The sequence below is a fragment of the Lygodium microphyllum genome, chromosome 3, assembly GCF_053477565.2.
Source record: "Lygodium microphyllum isolate KBCC chromosome 3, Lygodium_microphyllum_v1.1.10, whole genome shotgun sequence".
Taxonomy (NCBI): Eukaryota; Viridiplantae; Streptophyta; class Polypodiopsida; order Schizaeales; family Lygodiaceae; genus Lygodium; species Lygodium microphyllum.
Genome location: NC_141137.1, coordinates 79,483,491 through 79,501,687, shown reverse-complemented (window position 1 = coordinate 79,501,687; position 18,197 = coordinate 79,483,491). Strand labels below are relative to the sequence as shown.

The 18,197-nt window shown below is 38.9% G+C and overlaps 1 protein-coding gene across 1 annotated transcript; it reads right to left on the bottom strand.

Annotated features, from left to right (window-relative positions):
- Positions 1-6,813: 6,813 nt before the first annotated feature.
- LOC148038541 (transcription factor bHLH30-like) lies at positions 6,814-13,457 on the bottom strand. Its single transcript, XM_087673262.1, has 3 exons — positions 13,092-13,457; positions 11,940-12,928; positions 6,814-7,608 (listed from the first exon to the last, which is right to left on the bottom strand). The coding sequence occupies exons 2-3, from the start codon at positions 12,441-12,443 to the stop codon at positions 7,174-7,176; spliced, it is 939 nt and encodes a 312-aa protein (XP_087529388.1). The 5' UTR covers positions 12,444-12,928; positions 13,092-13,457; the 3' UTR covers positions 6,814-7,173.
- Between the last annotated feature and the right edge of the window lie 4,740 nt (positions 13,458-18,197).

The following is an 18,197-nucleotide window of genomic DNA, read 5'->3' as shown; positions in this document are numbered from 1 at the left end:
ACGAGTGCGCACTCTAAACTCATAAACGTTTATTAATTTAATATGCATTTTGCGGAATCACCCGCTATGGAATCACCCATGTACACACTAAATTAATGAAATGCCCAAAAAGGACAGGCGTCCCCATCAACTTCTCGCACAAAGAATCCTCTTTGCGTATGAGCCCCGGTCATCTAAGTTTACGGAATCCACCGTAAAACCTCACGGAATCCACCATGGAATATGCCTCCTGGCATCAATAAAATACTTGAGCACAATGATCATCCACATTTACATTGAGCATGACATGGTAACTCTTGGATGCATAGCAATTGATTGCCAATTACATGACCTACGCTGAGTTGTGAGGAAGCCCAAGCTGTAGGCTAATCGATCGAATCTTTGGGAAATTATCAAGTGAGGAAATTTTATCTCCTTGATCATTCGAAATATATAAGAGTGGACATTGTTCATATGATCTTTGTGTTAGAGCAGCACATCGAGAGGACAATCCTCTCGATATAGGAGAGCTACAGTGGGGCCATGACATTTAGCCAGAGGGGTGCCTCCTTTATGTTTGTGTTAGGTGGTATATTATACCAAGATGTGTGGGATCTCCCTTTGAGGAGTAAGGAAGGGCAATCGTTGGACTACGTTCTATAACAAACACAATATCTACAGTGGCGATTAGCGCAGTGTGTCCCTTAGATGCTCCTGGCCACGAGGTCGTGTGGAATTGTCTTGAGAGTTATAGAGGCCCGGCTAGTGTGTATAGCTAGTGCCGGCCCCATTTTAGGTCCCGATATTCACCCTCCATCAAAAAAAAATGGACCAAAAATTGATGCATTATATGAAGAGATCTGATTTTAGTATTTCTCTCTCGTCCCTCCTCTCTCCTCTTGTCATACATTGTTATGGATTAGTATATAAGAGAAGGGGGTGGACTGAGATGAACAATTTTGATCGTGCGATGATGCAAGAGTGCAAAGGGACATAAATCGAGGTTGGATGGATCGTCAATGGCACGGCTATTGAAGAGCATCAATAGACCTCCAATTTTAAAATATGTATGTCATAAGACGCGATTTCATGAGTAAGTCATCGATTTCATCATTTTATGATTAATTTTGTTTGGAAATGATTGTATTTGATTGCCAATGTTCTGATTTATCAACGATATTGAAGTAATCACAAAAAATCAATCATATAAAAATTTTATGCCAAACACACAAAATCTGAGACTATGCGGTTTAAGGAGAATTATGTGATTTTTGGGTCTTTGTCATGTGTATGCTATTCCTATGGGTTGAAACATGATAAGATAATCATTCTCAGTAAGATCAATCAATCTAAACTAGTAAATCAGTAAATACTAGTTATTTCCTATAAATAAATAGCCAAAATAAGAAAAAATTTACATCCAAAAAATAAGAAAAAATAATATTTCTGTTTGTGAATGTATTGTAGAGATGAAGCATGAGGTTTAGCCTCAATTCATCCCTATCTCTATGTTAAAGTGGGTTTTCGTTGCTTTTGTAAAAGAAAAATACATAAATAATGCGCATTAAAACCTACCAATGAATGCATAACACTAAACTATAGGGAGAATGGGGTCGTTTAGTGTTTAAAATACGCAAAATTTTGATGTTTCATGATGCATGTCATATAGGGTTCGTTGTTGTCTAAAATTAAAAGGGTCTAGTAGCACGAGAAAGCTCAGTACTAGCCCTAAGCAATGCAACGATCGTGTATTAGAAGAAAAGCATGAAAAATACTATCTTTGCACTTTCACGATACTGATTGTTAATGATTAAAATTGTTTGAGAACAGTGGTCATACACAATTGTATTGCACGCACCATATGGTATCATATCCTTGATGCATATCACATGTTTGTATGAGCAATGACCTACACTGAGAGTGAGAGATTGCCCTATCAATGAGCTGACAACTCTCAAATGCGATAGATTGGTCTTCCTAATAAAGAATAGCACCCATAGCATAATCACTCACATCCGTATGAACCTCAAAATATTTATTCAGATTGATAATCTACAATATCAGCATAGTGGTAACCAAGCATTCAACGTTTGAAAACATTGATTAAGCTCACTAGTCCAATGGCAGACCATTGTGCTTTTTCTTGCTTTGGATATCCTTAAGAAAATGTGATAAGGGTTTTACAATACAAGCATAGTCCCTTAAGAACTTTCCAAAAAATCCAATAAAATCCAAAGAATATTCACTTCCCTTATGGTCTCTGACATAGACCAAACAAGCACTACCCAAACCTCTTGAGGATCGATCTGGATATCATTATTGAGATGACATATCCAAGATATAACAGCCTATGCAAAGAAATTCGCATTAGGATAGTTTTGCAAACAATTACTCTCATCTTAAGAGAAATAAGACGATACACAAATGTTTCACATGTTTCTCCAATGACTTATTATAAATGAGAATGTCATCGAGGAAGACAACTATCTACTTTTCAAGATACAAATGAAAGAGATCATTCATCATCTGCTACAAAGTTGTGAGAGCATTAATCAATCCAAAAGGTAGGACTAAAAATTGATCATGTCCATACCGCATTTGAAATGACCCTCAATCACATGATAATGACCATAAAGTTTGAAAGGGAATACATGATTTTCATAGTCAATGTCCATAGGGTTTTTCTACACCAACCAAGAAGAAAGAAAATTGAGTAGAGCCATTATCAAATAAAACTATAACTTCTTAGCCATTAATATCCTCAATGACCCTTAAAAGATCATGCATGCCAATATAGTTTAATTAATGGAGCAACCATTGTGACTACTTGGATTAACAAAACAATCTTCCAATAAAAATTCAGAAAAAATACCTAAAGCTTCAATAGTGTTTATTGAAGTCTTTGAATTAGACTTTGCCTTCTAATTCTAGGGACACTCTCTATCATTGCGCAACTGGGCTATCTGATGGCAAGCAAGGCAATAATCCTTCGAGCGATCCTCGCTACAAGTGACTTTGCAAGTATAGTATTTCTCTTATGCAACTCCAAAAGCTGATAAATTGTTGCCATGGTAGAAGGTTTATTTGGCTTAAAGGTGGAGGCAACTCAATGAGAACTACTCATTAATTGATTGTCCCTACTCACAATAACCAAAATATTATCAAAATTGTTTGCATAACTGTAGATGTCATCCAATGAATCTAAGGGATTGCGGAGCACCTCAATCTAGTAGTCAGGTGTGACAACCCAAAAAGATATCTCATGTGTAGCAACACCTGAGGATCATCCAAGGCTTTTGTTCTATGTAGGTCTTTAAATTCTTTGAATATACATCCAACTTCTTCCCTATGTTGAACTCAAAGAATTTGCACAAATTTTCAATACAATCATCAATTACAAAACGTTTCCAAAAAACGAATTGAAAATATGCCCATGTTTTTGGCTTGAGACATAGCCTCACCCACCAAGCATACGCCTTCCCTTCTAACATTATTTGTTTATGTCTGATACACTATCATCGAACTAATACATATCTATTTGGCCAGCAATGAATCGATGTTCATGTCATCAAATTCCTTCTCTCTTTATAGGGATCAAGCTAGAATTGAAGAGGCAACTTTCTCATGGCTATGAGCACAAAGGAAAATAGGGAGTGCACATCTCGACTAACTACTATCGCATGTCCTTGATTTGAGCTTGGAGAATTGCCAGTAGTGACGAATCTCCATCAAATTTAATGGAAAAAAGCATTTAGAATGCTACTCGTGTATGTGTTCAAGAAAGCCAAACATGTACCCTATGTTGAGGTTTAGTAGGAGCGGAAGTATCAAAAGGAGAAACTCCATGAGAAGCCATGATGATAATAGAGAAGCAAACTAAGAGAAGATAAGAGGATTGAGAGGAAACATAAATCGTGAATGTATTTGCTAGAGAGGCAAATGTAGATGAAGACAAGACTATAAACAGTGCATTAAATGCAAATATGTTCAATTGTCTTTTTTTTTGTAGGAGGTGCTTAGGCAGCTTGCTTTAGTCAAATTAAAGGTTTTAACTAAAACTTCAAAATAAGATTAAAAAATATGAAACCGATCAAGACAAGGCTGTGAACTAATACTTTTTGTAAATGGATCACACGTGGTACACAAATGAAATTTTTTTAAACACTTAACTTGTCGTGACACAGTCCCCCAATTGACATGAAGATCACATCTATTAACACATGAGGAAGACTACATGTATCAACACATTGACCCCCACTTCTTCCACGACTACTCACGTGGTTGCCCACACACTCACTCCCCCTCTCCCTCCCTATCCCCCCAAAAAACTGGTCTATGACAACCTACTCCATAATTGTCACCCTAGCTGCGATTGTTCAACCACAAACTGTGCACGTGCGTGCGTGACATCATCTCATTCCTCCTTTCTCTCCTCGATATATGAACTTTCCTATTGTTCTTAAGGCCAACAACAAAACAAATATTTATACTAATGTTAATGTAAAATCAAGAATAACCTTAATATAAACATTAAATGTTAAAATCAATTGCATTTAATATCACATTAACATTAAAATTCACATCTCATTCCTCCTTTGTCTCTCCTCGACATATGAACTTTCCTATTGTTTTTAAGGCCAACAACAAAACGAATATTTACACTAATATTAATGTAAAATCAACTATAACCTTAATATAAACATTAAATGTTAAAAATCAATGGCATTTAATCACATTAACATTAAAATTAATAATAATTTTAACGACAAATGTTGAGTTAATTGACAAAACAAAATCTTGATGCATTTGCAAGTCGAGATTTTAAATTACAAAGGATAGTCTACCATAGCCTCAAGTGACAACCTCTCTAGCACTCTTATCAATACAATTGAAAACTTCCATACCCACAAATTACCCTAATAAAAAAGTGAAGCACAAGCACCAAACAAGAAATATACCCACCACCCGCCACCAGTACCCCTATACACACCCTTCCTGCTAACAATGTCCCATACCACCCTAAACGAGATAGAAGTGTAAATATTAGATGCAAATCATCACGATTCCGCGAGCAAAAGTAGTTTTATGCATATCATCATATCTCATGCCCAATTGCAGGTTGACGCTCTGATACCAATGAGACATCCTCTTAGAATCCAACTTGCACACAAGACATGACGCAAGCCATAACCACAAATATAAGGGAGACTAGACATCATACTCACCTCCCAACCATAAAGCTAAATGGGCTCAAACTTGAAGCTAGCAACACCTGGAGTCATAACCACATTCCAAGGGTTAGTGTCTCATACCATAAAAGTGTAAATATTAGATGCGAACCATCACGATTCCGTGAGCAAAAATAGTTTTATGCATATCATCATATCTCACGCCCAATCGCAAGTTGACGCTCTGATACCAATGAGACGTCCTCTTAGAATCCAACTTGCACACAAGACATGACACAAGCCATAACCACAAATATAAGGGAGACTAGACATCATACTCACCTCCCAACCATAGAGCTAAATGGGCTCAAACTTGAAGCTAGCAACACCTAGAGTCATAACCACATTCCAAGGGTTGGTGTCTCATACCACAAGCCTGGATCCTAGTAACACCTCGAGTCATGACCACATCCCAAGGGTCGACATCCCATACCACCAACCCACACTCTCATTGTAAGGATGCATGGGCCAACAAGCCAAGAGTCCAAGAGTGGTAATCACACAAACAAGCATATACAATAGGGCCTCAAGTCCTATAAACAAGACTCCGCTACCGTAACGCATAAGTGCCCTTTGTGCATTCACACTAAGTCATGACCACTATAACCAAAACTACTAGCGCCCATTCAGATGTCCAAGGATGAATCAGAAGAGGAAACGAAAATCATCTCAATTTGCACTAATAGACCTACATCCATCACTTTAGAGTATCCATCTCCATCACCCAAGGGGAAGATGAAGAAGACAAAGCATATGGCAATGGAGAACCTCTTAGATCTTGGATGACTCTTCCAAAGCTACTAGCACTGCAGAGGATTGGAGTGCAAGTAGAGGAGGAGCCGGGCAAGTCCTAAGCAGCCTTGAACAAATACAGCCACAATCAAGCAATACATTTTCTACACAGTTCATACTTTGTATCTCCTTGGCATATATGTCTTTTGTAGATAAGAATAAAAACCCTCCAAGCTTTATGCCAGAGGTTTTATAATGCATATACTCACGGCCGAGTTATCCCATTGGAAAACTGTGCACCAGGGTTGTTCATGATTCAGGTTCTTGCTTCAGTTCCATAAGCAAGTAGAGCAGAATCAAAATCCTCAAGCTCTATGCCAGAGGCTTTACAAAGCACCTATTCGCACTCCATTGGGAAAACTGTGTATCAGTACTGCTTTTGCTTCAGATTCTTACTTCTATCATACAAGCAAAGTAGTCAGAATAGACATCGACAGGCTCTATGCCAGAGTTCTATTATCCCATTGGAAAATCTGTGCACCGCTACTGCTTTTGCTTGAGATTATTGCTTCAGTTACATAAGCAAGCAGTTGACATGACAGGTAAACTAGACCATGCACAGCCAGTAATCCACATAAGTCAATATTCAAAAGACTTTTGTATATTCTGGGCTCCAAAAATATCCAGATAATAGTCAGCTTCTGTTCCACAAAAACTCTAGAGACAACCAAATTGTACATGTTCTCAGTTGAAAGTGGGCTGATTCCAATGGCAAATAAGTATATAGCCAAATTCATTTCATTGATTAATGCAACGAGCTTATCACTGTGCTCGAAAAGCAAGACAAACACATCATGCTCCCTCAATGCTGATATCAAAAACAACTAAAAGAGAAGTTAAACACAATCATTACATCAAGCCTAGCAAGGCACTTGTAAGTATCAATCTCTTCATAATATACATCATGAGATGTGTGTCAACTTTCAAGACCCTAAGTAAAGCAAGTACAGCATGAGAACCTCAAAACTATGACAGACAAAATAACCATACAACACTGTCTATCAATTTGTATATTTGGACAATAGATACAATATTGAGTTAATCTGAAATGGTGTTCCGTGGTGACACCTCTCCATCCCTAGGCTTCTCCATAACCAGCCTTAGAGCCTCTTTGCATATGCTTCACTGACATACCTTCATCTTGTTCTTTGATGTGCAATATTGAGTTAAAATCTCAAATGGTGGCAAGCCTTTGTCTTTTGCTAGAGTTCCGTGGTGACACCTCTCCATCCCTAGGCTTCTCCATAACCAGCCTTAGAGATTCTTGCATACGCTTCATTGACATACCTTCATCTTGTTCTTTGATGTCTCTTGATGTCACTACAAAAATATTTTTTATCCGGCCTCCTAGAGTTGAGATTTCAGCTTTCAACGTTCGAAGTCCAAGGGAGTCGAGTGTCTTTTTGAGGTCACTAATAAGACTGGGCCGGTCATCACAGCACAGAACTGCTCGGAATAAGACTCTTCCTCCTGCGGATGCTGGATCCTTCTCTATTTTAAGCTCGTCATGATCTGTTGGCATAGAACCACAATCATAGATCTCTGATACTTGCCTTTTCAGATGTCTGACCTGACTTATCACTTCTGCTAGCAATGATGCTTTGTCAGTCTGCCAACCAGAAAGAGAGCAAGATTTGTATTCCAATGTTAGCAATTGATAATGTTGACTTCACTAACAGAAAGACACTTGAAAGTAATAATGATCCTGGTCTGAAAACAGCTAAACAGGCGAAGCAACTACAATTCAAAACTGTGAAGTCTTCCATTACTGCTGGTCTAACAGCTCCACTTGCATTAAACCACCCTCAATCGTCACACTTTCAAAGAGACACCGGAAAGACCTAAGTTCCTATGATCACCAAGAACAAATCAAATCGGCCCACAAGCGCAGCATCTACTGAAGGAGTCATGGCAAGAGCTACGTATAGCAGAAACAGCATTGCAGAAGTGTGTGCATGTCGCCAAAGAACTCGAATCCACAACCTCACAGTAATGAGTCCAGGCCTTCACCCATAGGCCGTTTTAAGACTTGGAGGTGCTGTTTTCTGCTCTGCCATGCCCTGTTCCTCGCACTGGAGGCTGAGCTCCTGCCCTCTTGCATGGTGCCAGCCCTCTAGCATCAGGACAAACTACTCTACTCTACTCTACTCAGGTGCTGCTGTTGCAGGCCTTTTCATTGCTGTTCAAGGCTCTGTCCTGCCTATCTGGTTCACTGGAACCCTGCATTTTGTGCCCCGCATACCCCACTGTTCCAGAGACATGGCCTGGCCGTTCCAGGTACATGGGCTGTCTCCCTTCTCTGACGCCTGTTTCATATGTGTCCAGCACTCTGGTTATTGATCTTTGTCTGTGTTTGCCTCATCAGGTACCTGTGTTTTGACTAAACATCCGTGTTTCCAGTGGCTGCTGTGCTGTTTTGACAATTTGACTAACTGGCTTATACCCTTCTGAACTGATTGTGCAGTAACCTGATCTCTCTCCTGCTGTTATCTTCCCAGGTACCTGGGTTTTCGCTGTTGACTGTGTGAATAGACTGATCTAACTAATTGGCTGTTGTTCACATGCTTTATAACTGTTTGAACTGTTTTAAGCTTGTTCCTGTGTAGTGAATATTCAGTGACTCCAGCAACTCTAGGTATCCTCTACTCTTTCTCCTCTACCTTCTTGCATATCACCGTTTCTATTATGGCATCTCTATCTAATGGGCTTGTGTTTCTCTCACCATGGCCTAACATTATTTCTTTGACGCTTACTCTTTGAGCTGAGAGAATGCTTGGGATATGATACTCTTCAATTGCAAGCTCTTCGCCTTACACTTGGACCATGTTCCTAGCTTCACAGACCCAATCCATGTCTCTAGTGCTTCTAGAGGCTTACCCAAAGGATGGCACCTTCCGGTAACTTTTGGTCATCGAGGTTCCTCGGTGTCTACTCTCCGGATCTAATTCACCGATAAGTTAGTGTCATGTTTTCTGGGTGGTGATTATGTAGACAAATCAAAGATGATGGTCGATTTACAAAGAGTCACAAGGTTCCTTAGTCGCATGACTAGGTTTGTGCTATCAGTGAACAAATGGTTGCTACATCAACCCTTTACTCCTTAGTCTGTCATTGTGGCTTTCATGGCACAAAGGGGTAGCTACATCTCCTTTGGCGTTATCTAGCCAGGTCTGACTTTTTGTGAGTGGTGGACTTCATTGATATTGTCTACATTGACAAAGATGAAAGTCTCCTCTACATTGGCATTTGTTCTTCTCTGACCAACATTCTAAACCCTCAACTTTGCACACACATCCCGAGGTGATTGCCAAACCCTAATTATTGCTGTAAATTAGGATTTACAGTAAAGATTTTCCAATATCTCCACCTTTGATAACTTAAATGGTTGGATTTTGTTGAGATAACTTAAGAGATAGTTGTAGAATGAGAAAGAATGTTGTAGAGAGAAATTTCACAGTTTCATCACAAAAAAGACTGAAAATTTGCTACTACAGATAGTTGTAGAATGAGAAAGAATGTTGTAGAGAGAAATTTCACAGTTTCATCACAAAAAAGACTGAAAATTTGCTACTACCTTGGTCAAACAACCATGGAAGCTCATCTACGATTAGAAACACCAAAAAGGTTGTTGCCCCCTCCAATATGTTGTCACCTATACCAGAAGAACCTTGGGCTGTTGTCACCTACATCTAGAGAACTCCAAACTGTAGGACTCATCCCTAGTGGCTACAAATCAAATCAACATCTCCTTACTCTCTAACAACCTCCTCTCTCACAATGGCTAGAATAGACTTCCACCAGTCCCCAAAAACGTCTTTCCAACTTACATGGGTAAGTTTTGCCAAGTGGCGACCTTCTAATCTTATTTTTCACCATTATTTAAATTATTAAATTAATTTTTAAATATTAATTTTAAAAATTAATTAAATAATTATTCTAATGTCCAAAAAAATCATTCTACCAACCAATAATTAAATTGATTAGGTCAATTTGTCTTCCAAGTATTCCTAAGCAATTACTAGCTCTTAGACTAATATTATTTAATTAATTAATACCTAGTCTCTAATGTTACCACTAACATCAGTAGCCAATAAATTGGTCTAGACCAAAGCCTGAAACCAAGTACCACTAGGTACCTTCAAACATAACTCATTACAACTTTTGCATTTGCTACCAACTAACATAAGGTCTTGGGTCCCACACTACGAAATAATTAACTTACACCTCATACATGCAAGTCACATTAGCACATTTCATGAACTTTTAATCAAATCTAAGCAAAGCAATAAAATTTCACGCCCTCGTGATGCTATAAAATCCAAGTTGTCTTACAAACTTGGAAGTAAAATTATAAAAAAATTTCTTTTATTTCTACTCTTCAATGTTAAGGATGATGTATAGTCGACATAGACTTTGGTGCTTTCTCCAAAGCACATTTGACATGGCCAACAATGCTTAAGTATCCATCGTGTATCTATGGGTGATGTATATACTATGATGTTGATGGTCTTCTCATTGCTACTATAGTATAAAATGGTGAACATTTAGTGGATCTTCTAGTGGTAGCTTCTATCACTTCATCGATTGCACAATATATTGTACAAACTCGCCCATGATTTGAGAGAGGGTGTTAGCAATAAATAGCTCATGTAAATGTGTGGCTCATTTATGGCTTGTAAGCTGTGTCAATCTTGCACTTGACCTATTCATGAACTGCCCTATTCATGTATTGGACTCCCACTAGTAACTAAGGTTAGAATTTTGCTTTATGCATTATGTATAGAAACTCTCCCTCATAGTGATATATAATGTTCACACGATTCGTAGAGCCTCACGAGACTATTGAAAGCAATGAGGTTCACTCTTATGTGGTTCTAGTAATCTTTGTCTTATGGTATTTGATTCCATTGCCTGATCATCACTTCTCATATCCTTACTCCTACTTATGCGCATTCTCGCATAGGCTACCGATTCAAGTACACTAAGTTCATCCTAATCAAGTAAGCCCCACAATAAATCAAGAGGATATCAATGTCTCTCCATAGAAAGATATATGCACAACTTTTTGATAACCTACCATTCACGGATAGGAAGCATATAGCTTTCCAAGATCTACAACATTATATCTATGTCAACCTACAAAGCATTAAGAACTATAAGCTTCTCAAACATCATTGCCAAACGGTTCAAAACAAGGGAGATATGAAACAAAGCGTTGGCTCCCATTCAAAGGGAGATGTGAAAAGGAGTGTTGGCCTTCATTCAAAGGAAACCGAAAACTTATGCTAGTGTTTAGATATATGTATATATATTTATAATATAAACTACTATTTAGCGTTACATAATTAGATGTTTGAATTGCCAAACATGTAGATTACACTCACTATCAAGTAGCTAGAAGCTACCATCAAGAGTCAAGAGTTACTACAAGCTCTATAGTTACACAGATCTTTTAGAGACTCTATGCATTCTCTCTCACTAAGAATAGTTCTAATGGAGAGAAACAAGCTGCAAACGTATGCAATAAAAAGTAGAAACCAAATGCTAGAAATAACAGCTGAGAAAGCAAGCCACATGGCTATCATATAAATATGGGAACCCAATTGGGTAGAATTCAAGGTGCCTCACATTCCCCCCTCACCCTAAACAACAAAGCTAAAAACTTTTTTTTTTAAAATGGGAACATCATAGAGTAGAAATGAAAGCCCATCCCATCTCCCTAAACAACAAACCACCATTTCCCCTCCCTCCCCCTCCAAAGGAAAAAAGAATGATCCTGAAATGCACTTCAGAGTTTTCAAAGCACTTCCATCTTGAAGTTTGCATTTGGCTGCTGAAGTGCCATTTCAGGTAACTATATTCTCAAATGGTCAAACCACACAATAGATAGCAGCATGAAGAGAGAGATTAAACTAACAGGAGGTTAGGCAATACATAAACCTTAATAGAACTGGGAAGAATATTCCTTAAGGTAGCAAGATGAGTATTGATGCGCTCACGACGCCTCCGCTCAGCTTCACTGTGATTCTTGGATGCTGCTAGTGCTTTGGCCTCAAGAATTTCCTTAGGAGTCATTTTAGCAGCATTTACCAGCTCACTCCTGGCACTGTCTAGTACTAAAGAACCTGCATTCAGCGTCACAAAAGGAAAGTGCCGAGCCATTGAGTCCCGAAAATCAACAGAACCAGAAGAATTGTAACCTCTTGGAAGAGTTTGATAATACTGTTGGATCCAATTCACCATAGGTCTGGATGCAACAAATCCAGATAATGAAGAATTTTGAGAAGCAGACATGCTGTCATGTGGAGATCCTGTTCTGTGACCAAACTTTCCTTTGTCACAATTGCTGCCTCCTTGTCCATGAAGGGTTTCATTCATGTTCTCTGCTTTCTCTAACATCACTTGATGACGATCCATATCTTTGTGAAGTACTGGCCCTCTCATTTTTCACAAATTTGCAGAACATGTGCGAGTGTCATCCATGCTTAGAACACATATGCATCTCAACCACACTGTACACACTTGATCCAAACTGGCTGGACACATGATGTTTGACTTTCCAAGACTGGAGACAGAATATATCCATGCTGTCACTGTAGTACAGCAATGCAAACAGAATCCCATTCAAGCGCATAAATGCGTTCGAAGTATCCTTAACATCAAGGGCACATTGATTTATACCAGACAGTCCCTCCTGCGCTCATTCCCCACCTTCTGGGTTGTCCACCAATCTGAGGCAAGCATACAAGGCAGGTGGCGGACATGGAAGTACGGGATACCACAAAGATGGGGGACGGTGATGAAGAGCAGGGAACGAACTTGCTGGAAAAACCTGCTGATGCGAACGGTCAGATCCTGTGCTTGTGGTTGCCGAAGAACTGCGTTCCATTCCGCAAATGAATAGCCAAGCTTTTTTCCTTCCGTCTCCCCTACAAAAGCAGAATGGACACCGCTCGCTCTCTCTCTCTCTCTCTCTCTCTCTCTCTCTCTCTCTCTCTCTCTCTACACACACAAAAGCACAAAATGCAAAATTAAGCCAAATAGGCAGCTATCTCTCTGCTAACGTTTGACTGCAAAAGCAGAAAAACATACCAGCAAAAACCTGTACCGGGAGGAAGTAATCTACACCATTTCCATGCGCAATCTACACCATGGCTGCAACGCTGCTCTTGTAGCAGAATCCAGCCTTAAACCATACCCTAAATCACTGTAGAGTGCTCGAAAGAGTAGCTGATGACACTGGCTGTTATCAGAGGACTGAACGGAGGGCAAAGTAAAGACAGGAGCTCTCTCTCTCTCTCTCATTCGCTGGCCACTCGCACCGACTCTAAGGAGATAGGACGATGGTGCTGATAATGATGATGATGATGATGATTATTGAAGGATGGGGTAGTTGAGTTGAAGAAGATGACACTAGCATTATTATTCTATTCTGCAGTCATCGTAATTGTTATCGTATTCCACATTGGCACGATTTTCCTCTTCCTCAATGATTCCTCTAGCGTATTAATGAACCAAGTAGCTAGAGCCTAGGACCTGCGCAAGTCATTAGGAGTGCTTGTAAAGCGATGCTGTTTAGCCCCTCCTAAAATGGACTTGGACAAGAGACTTAGCCACTTCGAAGCGGTAGATCCCCACACATGTACATGAAGAGGTGAACCATTCTCTCATAGAGTTGGCACATATGAGAGAGAGAGAGAGAGAGAGAGTCATGAAAAAGGAGAGAAACTCATCTCTCTCTCTATGAGAGAATAGATTGTAACCTATCATTTGAAGCCACACAATATTAACTTGCTCCAATACATGAAGTATTACCATTTTTAAGGATGCTTCATCATGTCGTGAACAGTACTAAGTTCTTTTTTTTTTAGGTCCAAGTTAAGCCACATGGCCTCGCACACCTAACTTTGACTTTGTCAATTATATCCCAAATCCTTCTCTCTAAACACTCGCCCAGTCAACTATATCCCAAACCCTAAACTTACTTCCTGTAATATATAAACAACACGCCACCATCTCAAATTATTTTCTCTGTTTGCAAGAGAATAGAAAAAAGGTTGAAAGTTCATTTTAGTCCACACATGGAACCAATGAAAAACAAAATATTAATATCATTTAGTCTCCGAATAACTTTATTTTTCAAGCATTGTTATCAATGATAAGATGTGCCCTCATTTGTATGTGCATGGGTGATGAAGCTTCAATTGAAGCCTCGATATTGGACTTTACACCCTTACAAAATATGGCAACATTACTCGACACTGTACTCCCTACCACACATAACAACAATAGAACACATGAACAGGAACATATTGCTTCACATATTCCAAGCATCATACAATGGATATTTTGAGAAAGTAAATCAAAATAACCAAAACTATAAATGACTAAAATGTAAACTTGGAACTAGGAAAGAAATGGAATCATATATGCTATGTGCTACAACAATACAACACAAAATAGCTTGAGAATGTTTCATATGCACATCAGAGGCTGAAACCAATTACAATCAAGACAAAATAACTATTTTGGTCCAATAAAAGATATATGGGTGGAAGAGCTACATGTTTACTCTATGCAAGTGTGGATCTCAAGGTGTCTGTCTAGAGTGGATGTGCAAACCCCCTCCCCCCACCCCCACCCCCCTTCTCTCCCTAATTTTCAAAAGCATATAAGACTTTTATACTCTAAGAATATACATCAATATGGCTAATAATTACTAAGAAATTTGTGTGTGTATAAAATCTAAATATATAATGGAAATCAAAGATAAAGCTTAAGCTTGCATACAAAATGTACCCACATGAAGTGTGTTGTTGAAAGGTGGGAATAAGTGCTAATATAAAATGTACCAATATTATAGATGGCCCCATAAGCTACAGAAGGTTCAATGCACACGCACGCACCCACACGCATGCACACAGAGAGAGAGAGAGAGAGAGAGAGAGAGAGAGAGAGAGAGAGAGAGAGAGAGAGAGAGAGAGAGAGAGAGAGAGAGAGAGAGAGAGAACTTGTGTGTGTGAATATGATGCATACATGTTTGCATATGCACAATTTTTATATTGCATTATATGCACATATTATGTGGTTTCCATTTAAGAACTATTTAGTTAGTATACCATTGAAGTTTTAAGACCAATTATTAGTATGGTTGCATGGGTTTTAATAATTTATGAAATATTGGGATATCCTTAAGCCCTCAAACATTCAAGTGGTCAAACAGAATATGGAGGAGTTTGAAGATCAATTTTCATGATGCAAATATCCATTGAGAACAAAGTTTCATTCTAATGAGATCTTCCTTTATTTAATATTGATTAAACTATTTCCTACAAAAATTATATTTGAACTTTCAGATAGATTTTTAAAAGTTGTAAATTGAGGGTTTAGAGTTTAAGTAGTGTGATTAAAGGTCGAATTCATGATGCAAATATCCATTGAGAACAAAGGTTCGTTCTAATGAGACTCTTCCTTTGTCTAATTTTAAGTGAACTATTTAGTATAGAAAGAATATTTGAACTTTTAGGTAGATTTTTTAAAGCTCTAAATTGAGGGTTTAAATGTGGTGTGTTAAATGTCCATGAAAGTACACATGCATATAGACATGGTTCAATCTATGCATACTTCAATAAGTATGCATACATGTTGAAATGTTTTTCTTTTAATAATAAAATGTGATTGTATTACTAGTATGAATATTTACATCAGTCAAGCTGGCGGTGCTCCTTAGCATAGCTAAACTTTTTTCAAGGCCTTATAAATCGCCTTGAATACAAAATCCTTTCTCCCAAAAACATAGAAATCCTATGCTTGCACAAGGACCTAAATAATACTAACATTGCATATCTTTAGAGAGCCCTCATTAAGCCAAGGGTTTGACCCAAAAAGGATACTTTGGAGCATGAACCTATCATGGAATCCAATGACTTTGATCTAGTTCTCTAGCTTCTTCCAAGTTTTTTTAGCTTTTCTAAACTCCCAAACCATGTGGCATATTGTCTCCTCTTCCCGTTGACAAACAAGACATAGATGGGAAATCTTCATGCTTTTGTGCAATATTTCCCTTGTCGAGTACTTGTTGGCAAGCACTTTCCATAATACCATGTTCAACCTATTTGACAATGTCAACCTCCAAACTCTCCTTAATCTTCTTTAGCATGCTCTCAGTCTTGTTTTTGCGAATTTCCTTTTCTAGTAGTCCATAACTTTAATCAATATCCTTTGCATTGGCAGCACTGGTAATCAGCCCTCTTTTTATAGAAGGCCAAAACTTTGCCAATTTCAATATGTAAGCTTTGCATAGTAGAACCTCATTTTTAGTATGTGAGGTCATAGCCATGTGTCCTTCTTCCTTGACATCACCTCCCTTAGCCACTCAATCTCTTGGTCATCTAGTTGCCACCTTCAAGCAACTTCCTCTATGCTCAATGGCCTTGGTTGTCCCTCATGCCATAGGTCACTCCATTTGTGGATTCCTTTCACATGTATCTTCTTGGATACTCTTGGTTTTGGCATGCACCAGTGCAAAGCCATCCTCAAAGGCCTTATCACATAGCCAATTTGAAAGTGTTAGGGAAGAAACGCCTCTTCCTTCCTTGTCAAGAGCCCACTCTGCATTGCCTAACCATGTCTTCCATACTTTGACAAGCCTACTAATAACTTCAAAGGCTTTGACTCTAACTCTAGCAGCCTTGCTTATGATCACATCCTCCCAATTTAGGTTGGGATAAATCCCTCCTTGAATCAAGCTATTGACAATGATGCTTCTACAAATCCAAGCCCATAGTTGGTCCAAATTGAGTCTCCCCACTTGTTTGAGTAGCATCACTTGTTTGAGTAGCATCCTGTCAGCCTTATTCTTGAGAGGCTCCAACCCCAACCTACCTTCCTTTTTATCCATGATCAATACATCCCAAGATATGGAGTGCCAACCTTGCTCCCCCCCCAATCCTTTCCTAAAGGAAATTTCTCATTGCTCTCTCCATTTCATTCCAAGTTGATTTACTAAAGGCAAATATGCTTGCCACAAAGAGCATAGAGTTTAGTGCAATTGGTTTACCCTCCATGGGGATGGCTTCAACCTTCCATCTTTGCATCTTGAAGACCACCTCGTCCATCATCCAAGCTGACCTTTAGCTTGTGGTTGGATACTCCCAATCCTAGGGGACACCCAAGATACCTAAAGACCTCTCCCTTCTTTATCACCCTCATCTTATGTTTAGGGAGCCAATCTGGAGGATTGTCATATCCAAGGTATAGTAGCTTTGTCTTGGACTTGTTGGCAAGAGAGTCTAAGACCTCTGAAAATAGTTGAAATGTTTCCATAAGCTTGTACAATAGTCTAGATCAACAACTACTATATTAAAGTTATCATTGGCAAAGGATTGGCCTCCAAACTGTCCACCTCTTGGCATGGTAAGCCCATGAAAGGATCCCCTTTGAATTAACTAGTCTATTCTCTTGAAAAATGAATATGTCACTATTTCAAAAAGTAGAGGTGCAATTAGGCACCCTTGCCCTCACTAACCGTTTAATAGTGAAGGGTCTCAATAGCACTTCATCAATACAAACACGAGTCGTAGCATTTGAAAAAAGAGTTATCATCATCCTTGAGAAATCTCTCCTAAATCCCATAGCCTCTAGGGTGAGTATAATGACTTAACTAGAGATTCTATCATATCCTTTCTCAAAGTCCATGTCGGCAAAGCGAGTACTTTTGCCCAATTAGGAAGAGCCCAATCTATGGTAGTGGCATGTAACATACTTGGTACTCATTCTGGGTCTATCCCAACTACCACTATATGTACTCCACATGAATAATCAGACTTTGCTCTATTGGGTGCTACCTCTCATAGTGAGCTCTTAGCCTTAGCCCACAAGGGTTGACCTCAAAATGACCTAACCATCTCTAACAATGGTCTAGTGCTCAATTAAGATGATCACTATCTAATCCATTGAGACCAAGAGCAAGTCAAGTGCTACACTTGGTTCACAGTGAGTGAGAGATGAGGGGGAATTGAACTCTACCCCTCTACATGTAAGGTAAAATCTCATCTTTGTTCCCCTGAAATAGCATGTGATTGGGTTCTAAGACTAGAGCCAAGGAAAAGTTAGCGATAAGCTTTTCCATATTAGGAAAGCACTTGACTTATTGGATCTATCTAGACATCAATCATTTGCCATCAAGGAAAGACGAAT

What these genes read in the sequence shown, in the direction of transcription:
- LOC148038541 (XM_087673262.1), bottom strand. Translation starts at nt 12,443, where the DNA reads ATGAGAGGGCCAGTACTTCACAAAGATATGGATCGTCATCAAGTGATG. An exon ending in TTCTTCCCAGTTCTATTAAG is followed by an intron (nt 7,609 to 11,939) that starts GTTTATGTATTG and finishes TCTGGTTGGCAG; the next exon opens with ACTGACAAAGCATCATTGCT.